The 24,464-nt window shown below is 39.1% G+C and overlaps 2 protein-coding genes across 2 annotated transcripts; both read right to left on the bottom strand.

Moving 5' to 3' along the window:
* Positions 1 to 6,299: 6,299 nt before the first annotated feature.
* LOC140162188 (tripartite motif-containing protein 2-like) lies at positions 6,300 to 9,901 on the bottom strand. The gene is made up of 2 exons (XM_072185453.1): positions 9,614 to 9,901; positions 6,300 to 8,063 (listed from the first exon to the last, which is right to left on the bottom strand). Exons 1-2 carry the CDS (start codon positions 9,890 to 9,892, stop codon positions 6,384 to 6,386), a joined length of 1,959 nt encoding a protein of 652 aa, XP_072041554.1. The 5' UTR covers positions 9,893 to 9,901; the 3' UTR covers positions 6,300 to 6,383.
* Positions 9,902 to 21,424: 11,523 nt separating this feature from the next.
* Positions 21,425 to 24,191, bottom strand: LOC140161823 (E3 ubiquitin-protein ligase TRIM71-like). Its single transcript, XM_072185120.1, has 2 exons — positions 23,937 to 24,191; positions 21,425 to 23,038 (listed from the first exon to the last, which is right to left on the bottom strand). The coding sequence occupies exons 1-2, from the start codon at positions 24,189 to 24,191 to the stop codon at positions 21,425 to 21,427; spliced, it is 1,869 nt and encodes a 622-aa protein (XP_072041221.1).
* Between the last annotated feature and the right edge of the window lie 273 nt (positions 24,192 to 24,464).

The raw sequence follows: 24,464 nt of genomic DNA, 5'->3' as shown, positions 1-24,464 counted from the left end.
CTTTGAAATATTGTCACAATTAACATTTTGATTCTGCTACAAATTAACCATGATGTGCTGCCCATCCTCTAGATAGCAGTACTCACAGTACCGATAGACTTATCACAAGCCAATTATTGTCTTTGGAATATCTTCACTACATCTTCACCAAATTCTACTACAAACAGTTGCTGTCCATCCTCAGAGATAGCAATACCCGCTGGACAATCAAGTCCTGTGATGGCATGTCCCAAACACTGATCACCATCTGCTGTGTAGCGATATACATCTGTATAATTCTTCACAAATATCTCACCTTGCTTACTACAGCATACAGAGCCAGGTTTCCACTCAGTGACTCCTGGAGGAGGCTGCACCACTCTGACATTGTTACCACAGTAATCCATCAGTCTTACAGTCTTATCTTTGAAGGAAGAAACTACAATATCTCCCTTTGAAGTGATAGCAAGCCAGTATGATTGTGATGGAGCTTTAAACTTGGATATACATGTGCCATTTCCATGATGAATAGAAATTGTGACATCACCTAATCCCACTACAATCCTGCCTTCTGAGTCTACAGCGAAAGTAGAAGGGTATTGAGGTTTATTGCTCATATCATAGGTTGGTGCCTTTGGATATAGTTCAACCTGTTGCCTTGGTTATCATAAAACAGAATCTCAACCTTACCAGAGAGGATGTACTTGTTGTCTGCAGTGACGGCAATTCTATACAGGTATGCATCAAAAGGGCCTTGGAATGTACACTTGACTTTACCATTCTTTGAAAATACTTTGCAAGTTTTGTAATCACCATTTGTCACTGCAATATCACCATCTTTGTTGACTGCAATTCCATATGGCTCTTTCAATGCAGGCATGGTACTAAACTGTCCACTCTGCACCCATGTGTCCGCAGGTTTGACTGACAACATGCTCAAATCAGGCTTATCAGCTGTACCAGGTGCACTGGGCTCAACATATCTCGTCTCTGATGTAGCTTCAGGCTTCACCATCTCCAAATTATCCCCTTTATAACTTGCTGACAAGGCAGTCGGATACTGTTGGTGGGACTCTAACAAGATCACAGGTGCTTTTAATTTTTGCGATATGTTGTCTGGGTTTGTTTGGGCTGTGACTCATATATTGGCTCACAACCATTGTGTACTTTCTTTCAATAGGAGAACCAGGAAGTACATGGCTACATGTACATGAACCGTCCTTGAACTTTTGGTACTGGCATTGTGGCAATTTGTTTTAAAGGGACATTCACAGATTCTGAATTTAACATTTTTTTTCACAAATGTTATTTTATGGTTACTATACATGTACTTACAGGGGTTTGTATCCTGTATGCTGTAGGTAGGATGAAAACTTTAATGTGAAATGCATTTTTTTTTCTATTTTTTGTGTCAGTATATATGGTAACTTAAAGGGGTATTTTGTAACACTAGCATTCTCTTTTTATGACATTTTTCAGTAGATATCCTTGAAAAAAGCCTATTCCCAAAATGTCAATGGATTTCAATTTCACGTTTGCAAGATATGCATGGTTATGTGTAGGCCTATTACACTGCTCCACAGGCCACTCTGTTGTAACAGGCCCCCATCCCCAAATGCCCAAAAAGTCCCCTTTTTTTACCCAAAAAGTCCCATTTGCGAGCGTAGCAAGCAGGAAAAAAAATGGGGTTTTTATGCCTTTTTGGTCAAAAAAGTCCAAATCTGGGAAAAAAAGTCCACTTAAAAAAAAAAACCTAGTCCAAAAGGTCCAAAATTTGAAAAAAAACGTCTACTTTTTCAAAATCAGCACCCCCCCAATAATAAATCCTGGTTACGGGGCTGACTGAAGGCATTCCCTTATCATATCTACCCGAAATTCTACTCTTAAATAATAAAAACTTTGTGAAATTAAAGACGGAATTAAAAAGACTAGTTTGCATCTGATGTCATCTGTCAATTAAACTCAGACACGGTTTGGTTGAAGTGTTGTGATGATGAGTTGCTGAATGCGGCGGTAAAACAGGGTGCCTTGTGGTTAATTTTGTACCTTCAAATGTCCAAAATGTTTCAAAAGTTAGGTATTCATGCTTCATGGTAGTAAACTTTCTTTCCTGAAGGTGCCATGTCAACAATGCCAGAAAAGTTGCTTTTTGCCTTGGAAAAGTGAATAATTTAATGTCATTTTCTGCGATTCCTTTTCTCCGATTGGCACCAGATGAATTGGCCTTCCTTTTATGCGCTATTAACCAATCAACGGTTTTGATTGACAGGGACGTCAGATGCAAACAAATATTTTTAATTTTGTCTTTAATTATAGTGCCGTTTTGTTTTCTCATTTTCCTTCTTACCCTGTTGAAAACTTTGAAATTAGACAAGAGAAAAAAATCTTTAAATTCATTTTTGGTCCTAGATTTTTTAGATATTCTTAAAAGAATATAGTAGTTAATATGTGTAAATAATTATTTGAGTAATGAAACAAAAATACATTACTTTTCTAGAAATTGTATATTTAATTATGGAATTTAATTACAATGTCATCCAACTGTTTATATACGTATTTTGCAATCACATTTAAAGTTACAGCATTTGAATTAAAAGTTGTCAACTTGTCATACACTAATTTGAAAATATTTCATTTAACATCATTTGAATAATACCGTACTGACGCGAGTATAGTCCCACCTTCGAGTAAAGTCCCACCCCTAAATTTTCGAAAAAATTTCAGAAAAAAAAAAAAAAAAAATTTAAGTTATTTATTTTTTCGGCTTTGGAGTGTCCCAGGACCTGGACCTAAATGCTAGGATCATTCATGGTTGACCTTCAAAAAAAAATCAAGATGTTTTGTATTTTTAATATGAAAATTGATAATTTGTATTCATGTCATACTCTATTAATGATTTTTTATTTTATTTCGAGTATAGTCCCACCCCCCAATTTTGAAAAATGTTCACCCAAAACGGGGTGGGACTATACTCGCCTCAGTACGGTAATTATATTTTTAAAGCAATGCAAACAGCAGGCTCAATACAGTGGAATTCACTTTAAAGACAATCAAACATTTCAAAACAGAAGTGAAAGATGCAGTATTCTTAAGGGTATACGAGGTATTGTTGGTCAAAGCAGCCAAAAAAAATATCAATTCTCATTATCTGAATCAATATATTATTGAAAAATAACACTTTGGTGTTTTGCAAAAGTTCATTCTACAAATCATATACTTTGAAAACTTGCTTAATTTATTGTTGTTAATGAGTTATGTGGTGTTGTTTCAGCCCTCTTTACAACATAACTCAAGAAGCACAGGACCTACAAAAGTATATCTGTGACATTTTAATTCTTCTACACCTTCTCTATGAATTGAGTAATGCAATTTTTGCTAAAGCTCACTACCATTCACAAGATGCTGTGAACTACTTTTTTTTCTGCTGCTTCGACCAACAATACATCGTATAACCTTAATTACATTAGTCAAGTTAAGTCAAGTAATACTTTATTAGATCCATAAGGGAAATTTCACTCATGAGTGCTTATACAAAATCAATTAATACATACATAAATACACACATATTGCCACCAAATATTAAAACAGAATTAAACATGAAGATCAATCCATTACACCCCATTTGAAATTTTAATTTTAAAATTTTTGTTTTTATTTTAACTTAAAAATGTTATGAAGTCTGATAGCCTGTGGAACGAAGGAGGAAAGATATTGGTTAGTCATGGCATAGGACAAACGCATATGGCCAGATCTGGGAATCAGTTGACATAAAAAACATCATGGAGTGGATGACCAGAGTCATATTACTTTAATAACTAAACACTGCAAATATTAAGTTAGCGTCATGAAAACTTGTTTACCGTTTTAGTTGCGTGTACTGCGACCTCTTTCATGTATTATGCTCTAGAACGCGCTACATACTAGTGCCTCGGCAAGCGTCTTCTGCGACAATGCTGCTGATGTCGTCTATACCATGTGATAGATGGCATACAGAAACCAATGAAATTCAGCGCTATCACTGCCACAGAATAACTATTATATCACTCATACATAAATTTAATTGAAAAGTACACATGTATATAAGATTTTACTTGACTGGCTAGTTCATCAGTGACGTAGCGTCATAGGGGCACGGGGGCATGTGCCCTTCCAATCAATTGCAAAAATTAGAAAATCCCATCTAGGAAAATTGCCGAAAAACGGCTTGTGCCCCCCAATCAGACCAGGTGCCCCCCAATCATGTGATGACCCACGCTACACCACTGTAGTTCATAGTTGAACCAATGGTGGGTAATAATTATGCAGTATTTTACAGTGCATGTTTGATTATGCCGAATTTACTGAGTAACCATTAGCTTTCTGACGCTGAGTATTGTTACTTTCTTGCTAATATACTGACTGATGATAAATATAGATCACTTTGAAATTCACATTTGCAGGTCTGCACAGGGTATAAACCTGGTGTATTTAAATGAAAGAGCAATTAACTAAAAACAGCAATAATATTCAAATGGTAGATATTAGGCAAAAAAAAACATGTTTGTTTCCTGTAGCAGGTCTAAAAAGTCAAATGCAAAATGCGTTTTTTTTTGTATTTTTTAAATTCTATTCTGTCTTGAAACTGCAAATTGGAATGAGATTTTACAGTGGGTCTCTCCGACACACCCCAAAACAATCACATTTCTTCATATTCAAGAATATTTATGATCTCCAGTAGTTTTCCACTACGCTCGTTTGTTGTGTAATGTCTAAATGTTTACTCCAGTAGTGTTATATATTATTTTTGGTGACTTTTCTAGGTTTTTGTGAAAAAAATTTTGAAATGTGCAAAATAAGCCGTCAAAAACAAAATGCTACAGGAAACAAACTTGTTTTTTTTCCGGGGGCCTCTTGAAAATATTTGTATGGGTGCAAAAAAACACCCGATCACTATACCTCGCTTCTATCAGTTAACCAACCCATCTCTATACCATTTTTACTGTAATGGTGACCCATCATTATACCATCAATATAACCAAAAACCTACAACAGCCCATCTCAATACCATCACAGAAATAAGGGGTCATTAATATACCGAAACAACTTCAAAACCACCCCATTGGTATACCAAAAACGATGAAAATGCACCTCAAAACCTGTCCCCGTATACCATTTCTTAGGGAGAGGCCCGCCTCCCCCGTTTTTTTTGCTTTATGTGAAAACAAATAGATGCCATTTTAAAACTTGTGCATTTAAAGTGTTAAAATATTTGTTCTTCAAATAATATTTGGTATAATTTGTTTTGTCTCTACAAATGTAAATAGCATTGGTATGTAATATCTTATTCATGTACAATGGCTTTATATAAATATTTAATAGTGCTCTTTGGCTTAACCATGTTAATGAAACATTTACACCATGCATTTATGTGCAGTTGCTATGGTTCCTGCATGCAGTCTGTTGGAGTCTGTTAAAAGCAATTGCTATGGTTACCTTTGAGTATGAATTGCCAACATCTCATTAATCATCATCAAAAGCAAGATTGCAATATCAACAGTACAATAATTCCAATTGTAGTAGCTCTTATAGTCTGCTATTAATCCCAATGCCCAGAGGAGGTTTGATCGAAGGTGCCCTATGTGTTTCCCGCCTGCTGAAGGGGAGACACCCAGCCGGGGCACTCAAATATGAAAGTGACCTGTGCCTACCAGAGTACGACATCAGGGGCCTATCAGCGCATGACTTTTTCAAAACAGGGGGGCATTCATTGTAGGCTTCAAGAAAATTGGGGTCATTCAGTGAGGGACCGCTAAAACTTGTGTCATTGATAGTGAAAAATAACTTTCTTGGCAAAAATGTGCAAAATTGTGTAAAAATGTGCAATTATTAAGCCACAAAAATGTAATTTGTTCACAATGCACACAGAGCATGCACACAATTGCAGATTTGGTGTGAACTTATAAAAAAAGGGGGCCATTGGGTGTAAGCTGATGAAAAAAGATCTTCAGTGGGTGTAGACTTTGCCTCAAAAAAGAAGTCTATTGACAGGAACATAATGTGTACCAATGGGAGTGCCCCCTCCCCCTACCCAGCCTGTAGTATTCTGTAGTATTCGGTATGTTTAGGGCAAGGTGTTATAGTTTTCAGCAGAGAACTTCAGTGGTCTGCCAATTTGGCGCAGTTTATGGCATATACGGAAGTGTGGTTCTGATTTGCTAATAGAATCACATCATCACATCGGGCACCTCATTCGCTAGTCAAGCTGTGTAGCAACGTGTGACCTAGTTCCTTTTACGCGATAATCAGACAGAGCAGACGAACACCGCTGAAGTAATTTGCTGAATGGTATAGAGTTAATAAGCCCTTATGCAGCCGTCCCAGGTGCTGTGCATCCTCTAAGATACCAGTACCTGCACTCTGGGTTATCAAAAGCAAGTTATTTTCTTTGGAATATCTTCATGACAAATTGACCCCATTCTACTACGAATAGCTGATTTTCTTTGGTATATCGTCACTACACAATCAACCCAATCTACTAGTAATAGATGTTGTCCGTCCTCTGAGATAGCAAGACCTGCTGGGTTATTAGTATGATATGTGATGACACAACCCAAACACTGTTCACCATTGGCTGTGTATCGATATATACCTTTCGGTTTGCCACCATTCACAACAAATATCTCACCTTGCTTACTACAGCAGACAGAGTAAGGTGACCAATCAGTGACCTCTTGAGGAGGCTGCACTACTCTGACATTGTTACCAGAGTAATCCATCAGTTGTAGGGTGCGATCTATATTGAAAGAAACTGCAATATCTCCCTTCGCAGTGACAGCTAGCCAGCGTGGTTGTGATGGAACTTCAAACTTGGATATAAACTGGCCGTTTCCATGATGAATAGAGATTGTGGTGCCTTCTAAACCAGCTACAATCCTGCCATTTGAGCCTACAGTTAAAGCAATAGGTTTTTGTGGTTTTTTGTTCATATCATAGGTAGGTACCTTGGGATAGTTCAACCTGTTGCCTTCGCTATCAAAAAACAAAATCTCACCCCTGCCAGAGAGGATGTATTTGTTGTCTGCAGTGATGGCAATGTCATGTACGGCTGCATCAAAAGCACCACTGAAGCTGCACTTGACTTTACCATCCTTTGAATATACCTTGCAAGATGTGAAGGCTCCATTTGTTACTGCAATGTCACCATCTTTGTTGACTGCGATTCCATATGGGCTCCGCAATCCAGGTTTGGTGCTCAACTGTCCACTCTGCACCCATTTGTCTCCAGGTTTGATCGATAACACGCTAAATAAATCAGGAATATCAACCCTTTCAGGTGCAATGAGTTCAACATATCCCAGTGACTCTGATGCAGCTTCAGGCTTTGCCATCTTGTTTATCTCCTTAAGACTTGCAGACAAGGTAGGGAAGACTGATGTGACATCATAGTCGGATCCTGTCTGCGTGACTCTAGTAGCAAGATCACAGGCACTTCCAAGTTTAGCCAAAGTTGCGTGAAGATCTTCTTTGATGTAACCCAGCTCCCTGGCATTCTGGGCCTCCACTAAACTGGTACGAACCTTATGTCTCTTGAACATGGCATCAACCTGCTTGTAGTAGTCATTCTTGAGCCTTTCCAGGTTCTCCTTGACATCTTTGGAGGAAGCAGCAAGAGTCTTCTCTACATTCTCTGTTTTCTTGATGGCACCCCTGCACTTTTTCTTCAGATTTTCACTTCCTCTTGAGAGATCTTTCAGCTGTGCAACCTGTTTTTCCGATGCATCTCTCAAGCTTATGTACTGGTGTTTACTGTGACCTAGCACAATACAGTCTCTGCAGATAAGCTTCCCACAGGACTCACAGTAGAACTTCTTTGTCTCACCCTCATGATCCTTGCACATCTGGTCTTCTGATGTAGTAACCGGTAGCATACCTTTTCCGGAGGAAAGATCTTCAACACTGACAATCTTGTGTTCTTTGTTGGCTTTCAGAGTACCATGTGCAGTGTTGCAGGTTTTGCAGAAGAATTCCTTGCATTCCAGACAGTAGGATGTGGCTTTCTTCAGGTTACAGTTGCCACAAATAGCATCCTGTATGGCTTCTTTTGGCTGCAAGAAACAATGATGCAAACTTTGATTAAAACCAAAATAAATTACAATGAAATACTGGAGAAAAAAACAAACAAAATGCTTTACACTAAATCTCTGAGTATGACTTAATTAGAGCCATGTTCTTTGTCAGTGGGTGTGGTTTAGCTTGTAATAAGCCCAAAATTTCATTGGTTAATGGGCGAAGCTAAATATGACTGTGGTACGTTTGCATCAACACGGAACAGGCTTGTCGAACCCGGCACTTAACTGTTGGGCTATATCCATATCGTCTGCATAATAAATTTTCAATACCGGTATTCAATTTTCTGACCTTTTCATATCATGGTGCACTTAAATTAATTGCAAGAAATGTTGCTAGAACACTACGGGTACTAGTCTCTTCAGCAACAAACAACTGTGAATTCGTTCAGAAAATGCACAGTGGGTGATTTGCAGAGGATGATTTAAGCACTTCCCACCACGCCACTGTGTTGACTTGCGGTTAGCACAGCTGTGTGAGTGAACATAACACCACTGCTCGCACATTGCATTGACGGGCATGGTTTAATTTGAATTTGGACTAATATATTTACAATAAAAACGCATTCAAAATGCTAGTCGATTTCACATTTTATGTTACCTACAGAAGGTGTGAATTATCCTTTATGCATACATCACTTTTGTTCTGAAATCGACCAAGTAATAATGACACACGCACAATTCTTAAACAACATCTTTTGCACAGAATTCAATGGGATTTGAAAAGTAAAGTGGCAGTTGAAACTCTAGTGATAACACGTTTGCAGTGCATGATGGGGCTACCTTAAATCATCCTCTGGGTGATTTGAAAGCACCCCTCTCAGTTGGATGTGTTACACATGATGGTACTACAGTTCTAAAGACAATGTCCTGTTTTCTACATACCCTTTTGATATTGGATTATATGGCTACCATTACTATACTTTGATCAGCTCGTAATCGGCGGGAATTGTTAGGTTTTTACCACTACGCCGAAAAGTAGACCAACGTTAATAGTGATATATAGTTAACCTGATTGGTCTATATTTTGCGTTTAAAGAAAGTAGACAAAGTATTTTGACTTCAATGAATAACTTGTGATGCTTCTGGCGAGATGTTACAAGACAATCCTCAAAATAAAACATATTGATATTAATCCGCGATGTTATCAGGCCCGCCGATTACGAGCTGATCAAAGTATAGGTCTAGGTTGATGTAAAAAAACTAATATACTTTTTGAAATTTACCATATTTAAGATTTTATATTTAGGGACCGTTCACAAACACTTGTTAGGGGGGCCTGATGCAAAAGGGGGGGCTCTGAAAATTTTGACCCTCCTAAAGGGAGGCCCTGAAAAAAATGACCACAAATTTTCCTGGAAAAATTAAGTTTATATGCTTTTCTATGGGGTTGACCCATAATTTTCATGTCAAAAAGGGGGGCTCTGAAATTTTTGAGGTCTGTATAAAGGGGGTCCCCCGAAAAATTTTCGCGATGAATTTTTTTTGCATCAGCCCCCCCTTACAAGTGTTTATGAACGGTCCCTTACCTTGTTCAGCATATCTTGTATGGTGTTAATGATGAAATGAGCAGGAAATCCAGACACTCCTTCTTTTGGCACTGCTGTTGGCTTCTTGCAGTTTGGACACATAACTTGCTTTTGTCCACTGCAATACCTCTCTAAGCAGTCATGGCAAAAGCAATGTAGACATGGTAGTCCTCGAGGTTGATTGTATCGATCCAAACAGATGCCACACGCCAAAAGATCACTGTTGAGTTTTTCCACTAGCTTACTCTCTGCCATTTTGTTACTAGAAAAGTAGTGCATGCATCAGTTGTATTACTAGGCCTACATGTTTTACTAGGCCTACATGTTATACTGGGCAAACATCACTACTGTGTATCACTTAATGATGATTTGGCGATTTGATCCATTCAAATATTGGTATGCCTGTCTTAAGTGACTTTATGTGCATTATCTTATTTACCATATCATAGTTAGAATTCTCATACACAACAAAGCTTTCTGGTACTTAATATGTGAATAATATTTCCCACCTTTTCTACATCATCGCACATCACAAATATCAACTTAAGTGTGCTTCCTTTCAAAGCTTAGGTGGAAATTTAATTAATATAATGCATATTTGGTTGCTATGTAGGCTTTTGTGGACTGTGCATGCGCACATTAAATACTTGGTAATAATGGTAATGGATCTCCTGTGGATGAGTTAATAATTAAGCGATGGGTGAAGAAATCCCTTTGAAAGGAATGCGCTACAAAAAATGTAATTATTCTGTGTGTCTTAGACAGGTGATTGGAAACCTTAAGATACAACTTAGTGGAGCTGTTACTGAAATGATGTTGATGGAGTCGCACTATTTTTGGGTGATGGGAGGGAGTCCTTGGTTGGCGGGAGGGTGTTTGTTCCATGGATGAACCCTTTGTTTCCTGGGTGGTGGGAAGGAGCTTGTTTCTTGAATGAGCCCTTTGTTCACAGGGTGGTTGGAGGGAGTTTGTTCCTTGGATGAGTCCTTTGTTCCTTGGGGGAGTCCTTTGTTCCCTGGGTGGTGGGAGGGAGCTTGTTCCTGCTTTGTTAACAGGGTGGTAGGAGGGAGTTTGTTTCTTGGATGTGCCCTTTGTTCCCTGGGTGGTGGAAAGGAGCTTTTTCCTCGAATGAGCCCTTTGTTCACAGGGTAGTAGGAGTGAGTTTGTTTCTTGAATGAGCTCTTTGTTCCCAGGGTGGTGGGAGGGAGTTTGTACTGTTTGTTCCTTGGATAAGTCCTTTGTTCCCAGGGTGGTGGGAGTGAATTTGTTCCTTGGGTGAGCCCTTTTGTTCCCTGGGTGGTGGGAGGGAGTTTATTTCTTGGATGAGTCCTTTGTTCACAGGGTGGTGGGAGGGAGCTTGTTCCTGCTTTGTTAACAGTGTGCCTTGCAAAAACGTTGGTGTTAAAAGTAACACCGAGTGTGTTGATTTTAACACCGGGGTGGTGTTCTGAGAGGTCCACACTTTTCGGTGTTAATGAAACACTGCTAAGTGTTATTTTGACACTACGAAGTGTTATTTTGACACTGTATCCTGGTCCCGGATCCTGGTGTTAATTTGATCCTTTTTTCCGGTGTTGATTTGATCCTTTTGCCTGAATTTCCTATATTCAACACCATTGTGATGTAAATTTAATACCACACTGGGTGTTGATGGAACATATTTAACACTGCGGCGGTGTTCTGAGAGGTCCACACTCTTTGGTGTAGAAGTGACACTGGTACGGTGTTGAAATTATCATCTTTAATCATTGTTAACATCTTAATCAATGAGCGTGAATTGTTGGTTTCCAAAAAAGTCTATGCAGTGCACATTTAAGATTTTGTATTAACACCACATGGTGTTAATCTAACAATCTAACACCGCTAAATTAGTTAACACCAGAAGCTTTCAACACCAGGCCGGTGTTGTATATTCAACACCGGAGTTTTTGCAGTGTGGTAGGAGGGAGTTTGTTCTTAGGATGAGTCCTTTGTTCCCTGGGTGGTGGGAGGGAGTTTGTTCCTGCTTTGTTGGATTAGTCCTTTGTTCCCTGGGTGGTGGGAGGGAATTAGTTCCTTGGATGAGTCCTTTGTTTCCCAGGTGGTGGGAGGGAGCTTGTTCATTAGATGTTGGATGAGTTCCCATGCTCAAGCAAGGTGTGCTGAATGGGTACCTAAAAAGCTAGGTATTCATGTTTTCAAGATATAAATCAATACATTTTATTAAGAGGGACACATCATTCATAAAAGAAAAGCAATGTAGCTTGAATAGCCTCTTCGAAGTATGTGTGCAATACATGCCCAAGTCCCTTCATTGGACCCCCACTATATAAGTAAACAAATAAACTAAAAATACACAGAAAATAGATTGGGGTTTTTGTTTTTGAATTCAAGCAATATTTTAATAAAATTTTTCTATCATTCAATGTATAAAAATTAAAAACATTTGCAAATTATGAACAATGAAGTGTAAAAATGTTACAGTGCATCAAGCTATTTAAAATGCGTAATTTTGTAATTGCTATCAGCAGTAGATAGCAAAAAAGACTAAAAATGATACCATGTAAATTAGCTTATTTGCATAATAAAACCCCTCAAAATTTAAACAAACCAGTCTAATTATGTTTACCATGTATCCAAATTAATGATTTATTATATAAACATGTAAACATAAAAATTCTTTAGAGTGCACACCAGTAAATCGGAATCTCCTATAGGTCCTTTTTGAAAAGTCACAGTGTTTCAAACAAGGAAACGTGCAATTTGACTGAATATAATAGATTAGGAAAGGCTTAAAAACAAACCATTAGACGCTGATTCATATTTAATCCTCATTTAGGCCTGGGAAATAGATAGTCTGTGAAAAATGAGCAGGATCCGACTTTTTATGAAGATTTGGCTAAGCTTTCAAAATGTGTTACATTTCAGAAACACCAAGCTATTTGTGAGTCGCCGTAAGCTGTATATCATATAGGGTGATCTAGTGGGCAATTTTCTGTGTGATTTCTCTGGACTAGATGTCTTTAGCTGACCTTCAACTTGCAGAAAATGTAAGTTTTGAAGAGCTGAGTCGCTCTGAAGTCAAGAAAATTATGTATTCCTGGACCCTGTTTGTATAAAAAGTCAATGGAGGCTATTTACTGGTGTGCACCCTTATGCCAAAATTAATTCATGTGAAAGGCCAATTATATAATGCTACATAGGCCTACTATTTTGTGATAACTTCTGTATTCTCAATTTTCAAAGAAAGGTACTCACAAATTTTGATTATTTGTATATGCTTCAATTTGCTTATCTAATGAAGATATCTGTAACAGCTATCTGAAGAACCAATGAATGAACACTGAACAATTATGTATTTTCATCCTGATTTTAGGCATACAGCAGGGGTCCGCAAATAGCGGTGTGCGGCGCGCCATGGCTTACCGAGTGGCGCGCGGCGCCATTTAGATTTTTAAAAAAATCAATTTAAAAAAAATCAAATCAAATCAAACTTCATCCATCAGGAATATCTCCAATATTCTACATTTCAACATTAAACAATGCGATTCCCATGTTATCCTTTAAAGACAGGCTAAAATAGTACAAAATGTTGCACCAAATGACATCATTTGCACCTCAAATTAACAAAAATCAATAGCTTCAGAGGGGGACACCCCCCTCTGATTCCCCGCCGGCGGTGCTAAAGCATTGAGTGGCGCATTACAGTTTTCTTTTATTTCATGTGGCGCTTCAACAAATCTATTTGAGGAAGCCTGGTATACAGGGTGAGTTAAAATAAACAGATTTTGAGGGGTTAGTGTAAGAAGATCCTATCAGCAATTGCTGCCCAAAAGACATTTGACAGATATTATACACGGCTAAATATAAGACACCTGGCAGATATTGCAGATGGGCCTCCTTGCACTAACCCTCAAACATGACCAAACTTCTCAATGTTTTTGATATCTGTTGATATGATACAAAATGAAAAGACTTCATGGCGTGGGATACCAAAAAGTTAACTTGGGCCACAAAATAAAACCCTGTTTTACGGGGCCTTCCGACCCAGGTTTTCCGTTTTGGGAGATTTTTTTTTTGACTGAGAATGTTTGAACAAATTTTTCAAATGTGTTTGCCAAACAATCATCAAATTTTTGACAAATTGTCATGCTTTTGGTGAAATTTTAGAATCAGAATCATTTTAACCTCCAGAAAAAAAAATCCTGACCGACAGACCCTACTTGAAAAGTCCATCTGCATATAAAACTGGTTTTTTTCTCTGTCGCCTGCAGATTAATTTCACAAATAAATTGTTTTGTTCAGGAGATTGTAACAATTTGAAGTTCACTATTTATTTTCAGGTCTACTCATGCATGGAATAAATCTCTGACAGCCATTGAAAAAAATATTTCTAATAATATTTGGTGTAATTATTTGTATTCTATCTTTTAGTATCTTGCAGTGCAGCGTAACCATTGGAATAACAAAACATTGGCACTGTGCATTCTGTTATGACCAGTTGGCATGCACCCGGGGGTTGGGGAGGTACTCAAGTTTGGTTTTGGTAGGGACGTGCCACTGAGAATTTGAAAGTGGACCCATAAATGTACCAATTTTTCAAGAAATTTGGACCCATTGATGTACTGTATACGTGGAAATTTTCGCGAGGGTTTTATTTTCGCGAATTTCGCGATTAGAGCTCCAACCGTGAAAATAACACCTCGCGAATGTATGCAATAATGTATTACAAGTATAAAGGAGGACTTGGCAATCGCGAAAATAACATTCGTGAAAATGTGTCTCTCACTACAAGTCGCGAAAATAACTGTACGCGAAAATTACCACTTATACAGTACCAAAAGTCAAAATTTTTGGCCGAATTTAACACGGCTGTGTACTCTACTCTAGACATGGTTTCTTTCGCAAAATTGAGTTTTTTTGATAAATTTGTACTTTGTTATGTTTTTTATACAAGGAATGAAAATCCAGATTTGTAAACTCCAACTGCAATATTTTAAGGATTTTATTTCACTATTCCACTCGTATTTGAAATTGAAAAGGAAGAAAATCTTTGTTGTACCAGCAGGGTACACACGCCGTTAACAAGCAAGCATCGCGCTATGCGATCGCGCAATTTGTTAACGCACAAATACGCTACGACACGCTAACGCTTATCTACATGCGCGCGCATCTTATGGAAGCACCATGGAAGCACTGATTTCACAAAAACCTAGCGGTCAAATGGCTCCGTTTTAGCTGATAAAATGTGGGTTTTTTCAAGTTCTTTCCCCCGATTTAAATATCAAGTTATGAATGGATTTCGCTCAAACTGCTCAAGGGGCTGTGGATTTACCCGATGTTCACGTAATATAAGGTAGAAAAACGAAAACTGTCGCATTCTCCTGTAAGATTCGATGAAAGTGCATAATGTGACCACTTTAAACTTCAACGGCCATTATTTCAATGTTCATTTTCTCGGTAAAATGACGATTTAGGTACACGATAACTCAATAAATACTGCATCTATAGGTAAGCAAATATGATCATCGTAAAAAGCATGATCGACTCAAGAAACGGTTTTCTCAATTTTTATATTTTGGTCTATTTCCGATTTTAGGCATCATTTTGTGCAAATAGGCGTTTGTGAATTTTAAAAAGTTCAATTTGATGCCTTATATGGTCAATATCTCAAAAAATAAGGCCAATATCTCTCTCTCTCTGTGTCAGGTGGCGCTGTGTAGCGCTGCTGTGGTCTTCACAAGAGTACGCCATCTCACTCGATCCGATGCCAAGTGTGTTGCACCTTGCATTCCCTGGTTAGAAACCAGCTTCACGTCATTAGTCCAAGATGTTGGTGGACGCCCTCTTCCTCGCTTGCCTTCCATGGCCCCTTGCAAAATCTGTTTTTCTACACCTCCATGTTTCCTGACAATATGGCCAAAGTACTTCAGCTTTCTCTCCATTATGCCGCTTCTGATGGTTAGACTTGTACCAATCTTGTCAAGGATCCAGGAATTTGTTCTCCTGTCTTTCCATGTCACTCGTAGAGAAGCCTCCTGTAACACCACATCTCAAAAGCATCTACTCTTTTCCTATCATTCTTGGTCATAGCCCAAGACTCGCAGATCCATAAGTGGCAATGGAAAACACAGTTGCACTAAGTAGGCGTACTTTGAGGTCAATGGATAGGCCTCTGCTTTTCCATATGCTTGACATGCCCTGCACAGTTGTCCTTGCAATAGCCAGTCTTCTCTTAATTTCAGTTGTGCTGTCACCACTGTTGTTAATCATTGAACCCAGATATTCAAATTGCTTCACCTCCTCAATCTGTTGTCCATCTATCACAAACTCATCACTTTTTCTCTCTCTGTCTACAACCATTATTTTTGTCTTCTTTGTGTTCAGGAGAAGGTGTTTTTCTTCACTGGCCTCTTTGATGCGCTTCAAAAGATCAATCAGCTCTACTCTGCTGCTACAAATAAGAGTGGTATCATCGGGCGCACCTCAGGTTAGTAATTCTTGTACCGCCAAACTTCACTCCACCTTCAAACCCCTCCAAAGCTGTTCTCATTATGTCTTCAGAGTAGATGTTAAATAGGTTTGGTGATAGCACACAGCCCTGTCGTAAGCCTCTTCCAATCTTGAACCAATCTGTGTCTCCACTACTTGTTCTGACTGCCGATTCTTGGTCTTCATATAAGCAGCTGATCAGATCCACAAGATGACTTGGAAAACCCATCTTTATCATAGTTTCCCACATCTGAGGGTGGCTAACACAGTCAAAAGCTTTACTGTAATCTATGAAGAACATGTAAAGAGGAAGTCTATGCGCCTTGCATTTCTCAATCACATTCCTGATATTGACAATTTGGTCCCTAGTACCCCTTCCTTCATGAAATCCTGCCTGCTCATCAGATATTTCCTGCTCCATTTTGTTCTTCATTCTCTTGATGATGATCTTCAGAAGCACTTTACTTGCATGACAAATCAGGCTGATGGTCCGGTGATTGGCACACTCTTTCAAATTTCCCTTCTTTGGCAGTGGAATAAATACTGCCCTGCACCAGTCTCTCGGCCATTTCTTCTTTTTCCAGATGATACCACATAGACGCCACATTAGGTCTATCCTTCTTTCCCAGTTGCCTTCCACAACTCAGAAGCTACATTATCAATGCCAGGTGACTTAGCATTTTCATTTGTTCCATGGCAAGCTCAACTTCAGATCTCAATGGTGGAGGTTCTTCCTCACTCGTTTCACACTGTACATACACCTTGTCATCTTGTGCCTCAAACAGCTGGGAACTATACTGAACCCATCGCCTTTTGATGTCTACACTTTCGGTAAGAGTGTTACCTTTCTCATCATTTATAACATCCATCCTGGGGTCCACTTCTTGGTAAGTTCTTTGGCAATACCAAAAGCTATTTTTGAGTCACCCTTACATCTTTCCATTTCCACACACTTCCTTTCGATGTAGTTTCTTTTGTCCTCCTTAACACTTTTGGAGACCTCTTTGTTTAAGCGTGCCCATTCTTCCTTTCCTCCATCTGCCTTTGCTCTCTTCCTGTCATCAGCTAGGTTTAAGGTCTGCTGAGAGATCCACGGCTGTTTCCGTTTCATCTTTCTAGGGATGTACTTCTTTGCTGTGCTCTGGACTGCTTCTTTCATGTCTTCCCACAATTCATTTGGGGTCTGCTCCTCTTCATTAACTTTCAGTAACTCGTCAAACCTGTTCTTCACATCTACTGAATATTGAGTGGGAATGTTGTCAACATCATACCTGGTAGGTGGTGCATTGTCTCTCTTAGCTCTCAGTTTTAGTTTTACTTTGGCTACAAGTAGCTGATGGTCACTACCACAGTCAGCGCCTGGTCGTGTCCTGACATTTTGGAGTGATGTTCTCCACCTCTTCCTGACCATGATGTAATCGATCTGGTTTCTTGTTCTATCTCCTGGGCTCATCCAAGTCCACAGTCTCCGGGGCTCATCCAAGTCCACAGGCCAATATCAAAAAAATATAAAAAAAACGTTTTTGGAATGGAGCCTCAAGATTGAGCTAAATACAAAATAAAATATTTTGGAAAGAGTGTTTTTTTGTTATGATGTACCTAACAAATATTGCCAAAAACTCACTTTTTTGTGATTTTCTTCATAATTGTTGTTTTTACCCCAAATCTGTATTTATATTAAGATTTATTGATGTCTTGCCTTCATAAAAATGTATACTTTTATATATCTTGCGAATAATTACAAAGTTATTGCACTTTTACTACATGCATGTCTGAGAGTACACAGCCTCCTTAACCCAAATTGTCTGAGTTTTTACAAATTTTCCCAAAATTTAGGGAAAATTTTGGCTAGATTAGGAGAAAATTGGGCTTTTTGAAAAAATTGAGAAAATTTTGAAAAAAGGACCCATCCATATACCAAAATAGGCTTTGAAAAAGGGGTCATTGATATACCAAAAGGCTGCAAATGCAACCCATATTTGCGGTACATCCCCGTATGGTCATTTGTACCGAGTAGTGAGTACCCCGGAACGAAACATTGGCACTGTGCATTCTGTTATGACCAGTTGGCATGCACAGGATTTTGTAAACATGTGTATAACTAAACATGTTTAGAGTTTTGATGGTTTGTATATGTAATTTCTGATTATTTGACATATATGCAGGGACGGATTTAAGCAGTGGCCCGGTGGCCCGGGGCCAGTGGATTTTGCGTCGGGCCAGTAAACTTCCAACAACGCTGGCCCGGCGGGCCACTAGAATTTTGAGCCAACACATATGAGACAAGATATAATCAGTGATGGACATTATTTACACAGTTTGTGCTCCACCTGACACCTGTAATTTATATCTTTATTCAATGATTTTTCGTATATTATACCCGTATGCAGAGCATGCAGGGTATCTTCCCATCCTTGGGTTTCATCTTCTCCTCCTTCTCCTCCTCCTCCTCCATCAAACACATTATTCTGTCAAGGCTAGCGATAAAACTACAAGGGCCCCAGGGCCCATATGTGGTACACTCATGGGCCCTACCCCGCAGATGTGCCTTTTGCCCATCTCGGCCCCAGAGGTCAAAGGTCACGGGCCCCAGGGGCTCAAATGTAAAAACACAAACCATGCCGTTTCTCATCAGATGAAGCAGCCTCAGGGCTCTGAGTTGGTACACTGATAGCCCCAGGGGTACTCTATAAATACAAGTATACATGAGCCCCATATGTTATATATTATGGGCCCCAGGGCCCCAAATGTTAAAAAAACAAGGGGCAACATATTGACAAGGCTAGCTCTAATGCTACAAGGCACTAGGGCTCATATGTGGCACATGTATGAGGCCTAAATTGTAGATGTGCCTTTTGCCCATTTTAGCCCTAGAGGTTCAAGGCTAGGGGCCCCAGAGGCCCAAATGTTAAAACAAAGGGCCGGTCGTTTCTCAGCAAATAAAGTAGCTACAGGGTTCAGATTTGGTACACTAATAGGTCTGCAGCATTGTATTGTTATATGTATATATGAGCCCAATGTGTCACACAAAATGGGCCCCAGGGCCCCAAACGCTAAAACATAGGGCCGGCCGTTACTCAGTAAATAAAGCAGCTACAATGCCCAGCTTCAGTATACTGATAGAACTAGAGAATTATACTTCAACATATGTACATGAGCCTCATAAGTCAAATATTATGGGCCCAGGGCCCCAATGTTAAAATCAAAGGGCCGGGCCGTTTCTCATCAAATAAAGCAGCTTTAGGGCTCAGAGTTTGTACACAGATTGCACTTGAAAATTATATTGTTATATGTACATGTGAGCCCTATATATCACATTATATGGGCCCCAGGGCCCCAAACGCTAAATCATAGGGCCGGCCGTTACTCAGTAAATAAAGCAGCTACAGGGTTCAGATTTGGTACACTAAACGGTCTTTAGCATTATATTGTTATATGTGTATATGAGCCCCATGTGTCACACAATATGGGCCTCAGGGCCCCAAACCCTAAAACATAGGGCCGGCCGTTACTCAGTAAATAAAGCAGCTACAATGCCCAGCTTGAGTCTACTGATAGCACTTGAGAATCATACTTCAACATATGTACATGAGCCCCATTAGTCATATATATTGGGCCCCAGGGCCCCAAATGTTAAAACAAAGGGCCGGCCGTTTCTCATCATATAAAGCAGCTTTATGGCTCGGAGTTTGTACACAGATTGCACCTGAGAATTACATTGTTATATGTACATATGAGCCCCATATATCACATAATATTGGCCCCAGGGCCCCAAACGCTAAAACATAGGGCCGGCCGTTACTCAGTAAATAAAGTAGCTACAGTGGCCAGCTTGAGTCTACTGATAGCACTAGAGAATTATACTTCAACATAATTATGTACATGGCCTCATAAGTCAAATATTATGGGCCCCATGGCCCCAAATGTTAAAATAAAGGGCGGGCCGTTTCTCATCAAAGAAAGCAGCTTCCGGGCTCAGAATATGTACACAGAATTATACTGTTACTAACACCCACACACTCATCCACCCCACACACGTGAGGGACTAAACAGACATATCAGATTATATCATAATTGGAAATACCAGCGTGAAGCGTTAAGGCTGTTCCAGTTAAATTACATACCCATTGGCTGTTCCATTTAATTTACATACTCCCTCTGAAATGGCCTCAAAAAGGCTGTTCCAGTATAATTTACATACTCCCTCTGAAATGGCTGTTCCATTTAATTTACATACTCCCTCTTGAATAGTTTACCCCTAATCATATTGCATAGCCTCACTGTGAGTAAGAGATACTGACAACAGCAACCTATAGAGAGTAAGAGAGACAACTCCCTGGGAGGGACTTTTTACAATTTCTTTATTTTAAGTGCTACGACAGTGCAACCTACATTCAATTAAAGCTTGTGACTTTGACTTTCACTTTTTACACATTTTCTGCCAATTGGGCGACTTTTTACAATTTCTTTATTTTAAGTCCTCAGCAAATAAGGACTGTAAGTTTGGGTACACCGATAACATGCGGGTATAGCCGTATTTGTGTACAAATATATAGCCTTCTAGTTTATATTCTTATTCTTGCGTTGCTAGCAAGTTGGAAATATAGGCCTACACCCGCTTTTTACGGCAATAGTAGGCCTACGTACTACTTCAAAGCTCTTTCGTGCCCGGGTTTCGTGCTCTCTGATGATGATAGCGATACCTCAAATACAGCATATTTGAACCTTTGTGAACTTTTGGAACTAAAAAAGGCAAGACTACTGAATAAAAGTGACTATAGTACTCTCTACATTGAGTACATCAAAACAAATGTTAAGGTTTGCTTGCCTTTAAGGGCTCGTATAGCGATGTTTCCACATATTTTTTGTGGGACCTGAGAACACATCAGACATATCGAATTGCATTTTGAAAAAGAGGAATGTCCTTCTGATAGCAAATACCGTAATTTTTATTTTTTGAAATCATTTTTTATCTTTTTTTGCAGTAGAACATAATTATTGAAAAAGCTGGGCCAGAAAACTGAAACCTAAGTCTGTCCCTGGACATATGTATTTAGGTTGTTGATGTTCTACATTTTAGAAATTGATGTTATGATTTAAACATGCATATTTATGAAACAATTACAAGATACTAGAGATTAAAATCTCTAGATACTGTTGTTGCAGTGTGGTGAATTTATGAGTTGACAACATCTAACGAATCATCAAAAGCAAGTTAAGTCATTATCTTTGGCATTTTGATTCTACTCTGCTACAAATAAACACTGTTCATTCTGTACATGTAAGCTGGCATGTCCCTACTTTAAGTTAGCAGTAATTTCAGGGGTTATCAAAAGTCGGTTATTGTCTTCGGAGTATCTTCACTACATGTTGCATAAATTCTGCTACAAAGAGTTGCTGTCCATCCTCTGAGATAGCAATACCTGCTGGGTTATGAAGTCCTGTGATGACACATCCCAGATACTGTTCACCATTGGCTGTGTACTGGTATACAGCTTTAGGGTTGCCAAGATTCACAACAAATATCTCACCTTGCTTACTACAGCAGACAGAGTGCGGTTGCCACTCAATGACCTCTTGTGGAGGCTGCACGACTCTCACTTTGTTACCAGAATAATCCATCAGTTGTAGGATTTTATTAGTATAAGGAGAAGAAACTACAATATCTCCCTTTGAAGTGATAGCAAGCCAGTATGGTTGTGATGGAGCTTTAAACTTAGATATAAACGTGCCATTTCCATGATGAATAGATATTGTGCTGCTGCCTAATCCTGCTACAATCCTGCCTTCTGAGTCTACAGCGAAAGTATGTGGATTTTGTAGTTCATTGTTCATATCATATGTAGGTGCCTTGGGATAGTTCAACATGTTGCCTTGGCTATCATAAAACAGAATCTCACCCTTGCCAGGGAGGATGTACTTGTTGTCTGCAGTGGTGGTAATTCCATTAGGGTATGCTATGAAATGGCCTTGAAATGTGTACTTGACTTGACCATCCTGTGAGAAAACTTTGTATGTTTTGTTATTACCATTTGTCACAGCAATATCACCATCTTTGTTGACTGCAATTCCATATGGTTTCTGCAATCCAGGCTTGGTTCTAAACTCGCCACTCTGCACCCATTTGTCATCAGGTTTGATTGACCAAACACTAAATAAATCAGGAATATCAATCACATCAGGTGCTTTGAACCCAACATATCCCAGGAACTGTGATGCAGCTACAGGCTTGGTCATCTGATTCACCTCCATAAGACTTGCAGACAAGGTAGGAAAGACTGATGTGACGTCATAGTCGGATCCTGTCTGTGTGACTCTAGTAGCAAGATCACATACATTTTCCAGTTTAGCTAATGTTCTCTGAAGCTGTTCTCTGTTTCTATCAAGCTCCTGAACTCTTTGTATTTCAAGTGAATCCACATCTGCTCTGTGTTTCTGGAAGATGGCATCAAGCTTTCTTTGATATTCACCTTTGATCTTCTGCAGATTCTTCCTGACATCTGATACAGACCTGGTAAGATTCTTCTTCACTGCATCTGTTTCAGTGATTGCTTTTTTGTATGCCATCTTCAAAACTTCACTTCCTCTTGAAAGGTCTTTCAGCTCTGCCACCTGCTTCTCTGATGCTTCTTTCAGGCTGATATACTGATGTTGGCGGTGATCCAGCGCGATGCACTCAGTGCAGATGGGCTTACCGCATGTAACACAGTACAACTTCTTTGTCTCGCCTTCATGGTCCTTACACTTCTGGTGTTCAGATGCAGTCACTGGTAGCATAACTCTTCCAGAGCGTAGATCTTCAACGCTGACAATCTTGTGAGTTTTGTGAGATTTGAGAGTATCGTGTGCAGTGAGGCAGGTTTGGCAGAAGAATTCCTTGCAGTCCATACAGTAGGATGTGGCTTTCTTCAGGTTGCAATTTCCACAAACGGCATCTTTCACGGCACCTTTTGCCTGAAATAAAACATTGTTACAAATTTCAGGTTACTTCTTACATTTTAAAGTTACATTCCTATAAATGTGTCTTGACATACTATGAAGCAGTAAATTTTGATTCATTTAATTATTATTACGATGGAAATATTAGTCGAATGCGTACACAATGTTTACAACACAGTACATATGTGGCGTGTGGGATGGTACACACGCATCAAAGGCCCGTGCCATAGTACAGCCGACAGAGTGATACAAATTGGCGACAGTGACACTGGTAGTATATTTCAGTTTTCTTTGCTTTTACCTCAGTTGTCCAGCTCAAAATTAAAAGGGGTCATATCTGACAGTAAAAGCTACCATTTTATGGAAAAGAAATACTAATCTATTTTTATGGAAATGTTACAACATGGCGTCCATGGAACGATGGGAGTTGGGGTGGAAGGACTTATAGGCACCCTGTTTTTCAGAACCCCAGCCCTTCATTTTGCCCCCCCCCCAATAATATTGCTGTTTATAAAACTGAATTTTGGTTTAAAAGTGTTGATGAAGTAGAGTGCGTTTCAAAAATTAAAAAAATGACATTTTTAGCTGAATGTGACCGTAAGAAAGGCTCTACCATTGTCTACTATTAAGGCATATCTACACGGATTGTTAATTGTCACTGTACGAATATTTTATCTCGGCACGTACGTGGCAGTGAGACATGTTAAAATAGCCCCTGTCACCTGGCTGTTCTCTCAATTGCAAAAGGCTGGCTTACAGCACTATCATAGATTATTTCATTGTACTGGAAAAGATACAGAACATTTTTGAAGTGGAATGAAAATTGGGCTAGTCCCATAATGGTCTAGATTTTCTAAACACGATTTTTGTCGTGTATAAAATATAACAAGATACATTTTGGCTCTTAATTTACCTGATCCAGTGTGTCATTTAAAGTGTTGATGATGAAATGAGCAGGGAATCCAGACACTCCTTCTTTTGGTACTGCTGTCGGTTTCTTGCAATTTGGACATAACACATTCCTCTGTCTTCTGCAATAACTCTCTAAGCAGCTGTGACAGAAACAATGGAGGCATGGTAGTCCTCTAGGTTTCTTGTATCGATGCAAACAGATCCCACACTCCAAAAGATCCCGTCGTAGTGATTCTGCAAGTTGACTCTCGGCCATTTTGGTAGTAAAGGGGCGTATACAGCTTCGTTGACGTAAAAGTAGCACCTCCACTTAGTAATCAGTTAGTGTTTCTATGTGGCATTATTTCAGAATTTAAGAATTAGGCCTACTTTGTATTTGTTTTCCATAACCATAATTCCAATCAAGGTATTTTCATTCACTTTCATGTTAATGAAAAAAAGCTAAAAAAGCATCCCAACAAATGCAGTTTATTTGCTACAATAGCTCTCTTTTTTACTTCTTGTCAATCTAAAGTAGAAACATCATCCG

The sequence above is a fragment of the Amphiura filiformis genome, chromosome 10 (genome assembly GCF_039555335.1).
Source record: "Amphiura filiformis chromosome 10, Afil_fr2py, whole genome shotgun sequence".
In the NCBI taxonomy this organism is placed as follows: domain Eukaryota; kingdom Metazoa; phylum Echinodermata; class Ophiuroidea; order Amphilepidida; family Amphiuridae; genus Amphiura; species Amphiura filiformis.
Note: the sequence above shows the minus strand (reverse complement) of the source record. Positions and strands in the feature narration are given on the sequence as shown.